The 4,445-nt window shown below is 49.2% G+C and overlaps 1 protein-coding gene across 1 annotated transcript; it reads right to left on the bottom strand.

The window, feature by feature from the left end:
• Positions 1 to 236: 236 nt before the first annotated feature.
• Positions 237 to 2,750, bottom strand: LOC109748966 (cyclin-B1-1-like). Its single transcript, XM_073509162.1, has 6 exons — positions 2,699 to 2,750; positions 1,355 to 1,473; positions 993 to 1,250; positions 734 to 907; positions 457 to 635; positions 237 to 402 (listed from the first exon to the last, which is right to left on the bottom strand). Exons 1-6 carry the CDS (start codon positions 2,748 to 2,750, stop codon positions 237 to 239), a joined length of 948 nt encoding a protein of 315 aa, XP_073365263.1.
• Positions 2,751 to 4,445: the final 1,695 nt, after the last annotated feature.

The following is a 4,445-nucleotide window of genomic DNA, read 5'->3' on the forward strand; positions in this document are numbered from 1 at the left end:
TCCATGCATGCGTATCACAAAGCTTAGTTACAGCCTTGAAAAATAATTATCAGGACCGTAAGCCTTGACAACTACCATGGATAATATATATTGTGGTTGTCTAGCCTAGGTGGTGGATGCAGCAGCTACTTCGCCTTGGTGATGAAGTCCGCCATCGCTTCCTCCTTGAATTTCCGTGTGGCTGATCAAGGTGCATTTTGTCACACAAATGGCAGGGACTGTCGACGAAATCCCATTTATTTGCAGAAGTCGATTGCAGGTGGGCGCAGGGCAACTCCTCCCAACTTTTCGCTGGAATACTTCTCATAAACCACCTTCAACTTGCTCTCAGGTGCAGCCGAGTGTGCGGTCACCAGGATCTTTACACTATCCCTGAAACCATCACAAAAAATGTCAGGACACCTGAAATCATGGCAGAAACCCACGAGGATTATTAAGCTACAAGTGCATGCTTACATTAGCTGAGACTCGGTAAAGCCAGTATGGTGCTCGAGAGTCTCAGTCCATAGAGGCGTCTTCTTGAGTGTGAGCCTGGCTGCATAGGCAGCAGCGGCAGCAACCATGGAGGGCTTGGACGGCACCAGCGCATATTGCAGCAGCGCCAGTTCAGCAAAAAAGAACACCATGTTCTCCATCTGCATCCATACATGCATAGAGAGAAACTTCAGCACACAAACTCGCCGCTTTACGGCGCAAAATACTTCTGAATTTACATATATATGGTATTCTTTACCTCCTCGTCGTTCTTCAGATGTGAGGAGGACGCGGCCCTGGCAAAGCGCGAGAGGAACACGTAATGTGTAGGAACTGACAGGTTCCATTCAAGCTTGTTCAGAATGGCCATCTCCGTCCCCAGTATCTGCTCCCTGGTGTAGACGTCGTTTAATATATAGACGAAAACCTCCACCTGTGCAAGTGTACAATTGAACAATCAGAACGTCTGCTCGTACGCCGCAAAGGGAATAAAGGGGTGAGGTTTTCATTCGGTCTACCTCTGGATCCCAGGCGTCCTCCTCCTCGTACTTGCAAGCGATCAGCAGGGCCGAGGCGCATACCATCTGCAGCTCACTTCGAAGCACGGGCCGCTGCATCGAGAGGTACCGGTCGATGATGTACACCGCAAGGTAGAGGGTCTCCGGCATGAGCTCAAGCTTTTCATGCACTCTTATTATCCAGTCGACGAGGGCGCCCCGCTTCCTCGAGTCGATGTCCACCTGGGAGTCCATGTAGTCGCAGGGGCGGCACTCGTTCTGCAACGGACAGCAAAGATCGACTTCAGATTCAGACTTTCAGAGACAAGCAACATATCACAAGGTTTTTGCACACGCTACGTAAGAGTTAATTATGCGGTTACCTCGGCAACTTTGTAGAAGTTGTAGATATCCTCAATGTAATCCGCGACGCCTAGCTGATTGTCCAGGTCAAGCTCATCGATGTCTTGAATCACTTGCAGGTGTTCGTTGGTTGTTCCAGCTGCAAACTGGCAACGCAACGGTGGATCAGACTCATTGCACAGGTTTATGATACATTGTTTTTGAAAAGGAGATTAATGAAACCTAATGACTTGTTTATAACAAAGCTTACATGAAATATATACTAGAGGAATTTTAATATATAAGGGAAAACTCTCTCCTAGAGCTGTTTAGGTCAAACCACCCATGGTTCCTAAACAAACCCAGAAAGAGAGGAGACACGACTATCAGAAACAACAGTTCAATTCTCAAAAAAAAAAAAAAAAACAAAAAAAAAACAGTTCAAAGCATCCGAAGCAAAGCTTAATTTCTGCCCACGAGAAGCAGCATCAGATGGAGGTTTATGATACTAGGATGTAAGAAAGCCATCGAAACGAACCTTGGGGCGTGATGAGGGCATAGAGGCGAGTGAGGGTGTTGATCGCCTTCTTCTTCCTCGCGTACACTTCCGGACGCCGGAGCTGACGCGGCCCTCCGACTGCTGCCTCCCGCTCGCGCCGGAGCTGACGCAGGTCTCTTGCGGCGGGATTCCGCAGCAAAGCGACCTCGTCCTCCGATTAGCACGAGGCTAGGTTAAGGCTTCAACTACGCCGTCCTCCGACTCCTGGCTCGCGCTCACGTAGGAGGCGGGGCTGATCTCGATGACGGAGTCTTACATGAGCTCTCCTCGCCGTAGGTCTGTCGGAGCCGGATTCCGCAGGAAAGCGACGTTCCGATTAGCACGAGGCCATGCTAGTGCTCCAACTTTGACCGTCCATTGATAAAGGGTAAATTCGTCGTATGAATATTCCACATGTAGCAAGTTTTACCGGCTTTGCTGTGGAAAGGTTTTTTTTCCCAATGAATTTGATTTCATATTCTTTTTTTAGATGGATTTCATATTCATAATATATCAAGATCTAGATATATAGTTGCACGATTGACTTCCATTATTTCTTCCACAAGTCGGGAGACTTAGGGCACGATGCATTCATTAAAAACCGTTAGTTTATTTTAGGGAAACGTTTGGCATCGACGCACCGGCCGAACGCTCGGCCGGTGCCCCTCGCTCGCTCGCTCTTTTCCACGTACGCTAGGTGGGCCTCAAGCGAATTTTTTTTTCTTCTGTGCTTCTTCCTCTCACGAGCGCCTCCCACTGGAAGCATGTCCCCTCCCCCTCCTCCCGAGCTGCGACTGGGCCACCACGACCTCCATCGCCGGCTGCCATGGCCAGATCCATCCCCTACCTCGAGCCTTCACGCGGGCGCATCCCCTCCCCCCCCGCTGCACGACCTCCATCGCCGGTGGCCAGGCGCTCCCTCGCCGGCCGCCATGGCTGGATGCACCCCGCGTATACCAGTGTTGCAACCGTCACCTAGAACAGCTTCAACAGCTATTGAAAAAGCTTCAACCATAGACAGAAAAGCTTCAATGGAACTGCACAACAAGGGGAAGCTGCAACCGCAGTTGAATTTTGTTACTACTGGCGAAGTTTTTTGCTACATCCATCAGGCGGAGCTGCGACCTCGCGACGATGACAATGACGATTTTTGTTGCAACCGTAGTAGAATTTTGCTACTACCGCTGAAGTTTTTTGCTACATCCATGTAAGGCGGAGTTGCGACCTCCCGAAAGACGGCGACGGTGTTTCATTTCTGCTGCAACCATAGTAGAATTTTGCTTCTACCGGTGAAGTTTTTTGCTACATCCATGTAAGGCGGAGTTGCGACCTCGCGAAAGACGGCGACGGTGTTTGATTTTTGCTGCAACCGTAGTTTATTTTTGCTACTACGGGTGAAGCTTTTTGCTACATCCATTCAAAACGGCGTTGATTGACTCACGGCCGCCGTCGACATAATTTCCTGCAGCGAGCATCAATGGCGAGGGGCGGCGGTCGAGCTACAACCGTCGCCGTCAAGAGCTGCAACGCAGGTGGAGTTGTTGCATGGGAACTGGCAACAAGGACAGCCAGCGAGGGCGGGGACCGGCGACGAGGACGGCCGGCGAGGGCGGGGTTCGGCGGCGACGAGGAAGACCAGCGAGGGTGGGGACCGACGACCACCGGAGGGGACAGGAGGCGCGCGCCGCGCTCCCCCGAACGAGACATGCGGATCCAACCAACTCCCCGAGGAAGAAGAGAGCTGGGGGCGATTCGTTTTTTTTTTTGCTTGGATCCAACGGCTGCGTGACTCAAATCGAACGACCTGGGCTGGACCAGCCAAAACTTTTGGCCGGCGCGTCGGCGCCTATAAGCACCCTTTTTTTGTGGATGATTTTTTTAACACAGTACACGCAACCGCTCATATATACACGCATACACTCACCCATATGAATCCGCACACACGCACACCCAACCCCTATGAGGGCACATCGCCGGAAATCCTGAAATAAATCCAGTATAAATGTGAGCACTAGGATTTGAACCCTGATGGGCCGGGATACCGCTGTCCACCTATAACCATCCAATCACAGGTTAGTTCACTTTTGCGGGTGATATTAAAAACTTTTATAACGCTCCCGTAAGAACTAGCAACACATAGGACGGATGAGGATTTAGAGCTTCGGGTGCTCCACCCCCTATATGAATATTATAAATAAAAAATCCAGGAAAATTCAAAAATACCTAAAATTTTGGGATATCAATCCTGGGTGCCCAATCTACTCCCTTGTGAAGTTTCGTGAAAAATGACACCCGCATATTCTCAGTAAAAAAGTTATAAAAAATTTGTATAGAGAAAACTATCTGAATGGATCGTAGGTCGGACAGTATTTTCTTTGCCAGAGATATCAGGTATGCCATTTCTTAAAGAAACTAAACACGAGAGTAAAAATGGGCACCTAGGGTTGATATCAAAAAATTCCATTTTTTTGAATTTTTCTAGTATTTTTAATTTAATATTCTTATAGGGGGTGGAGCACCCAGGAGCTTCTATGTACCCATAGGACCCATGCATATACAATGCTGAAAAAGGATCGCCATTGAGGTTGCCTACA

The sequence above is a fragment of the Aegilops tauschii genome, chromosome 2, assembly GCF_002575655.3.
Source record: "Aegilops tauschii subsp. strangulata cultivar AL8/78 chromosome 2, Aet v6.0, whole genome shotgun sequence".
Classification (NCBI taxonomy): Eukaryota; Viridiplantae; Streptophyta; class Magnoliopsida; order Poales; family Poaceae; genus Aegilops; species Aegilops tauschii.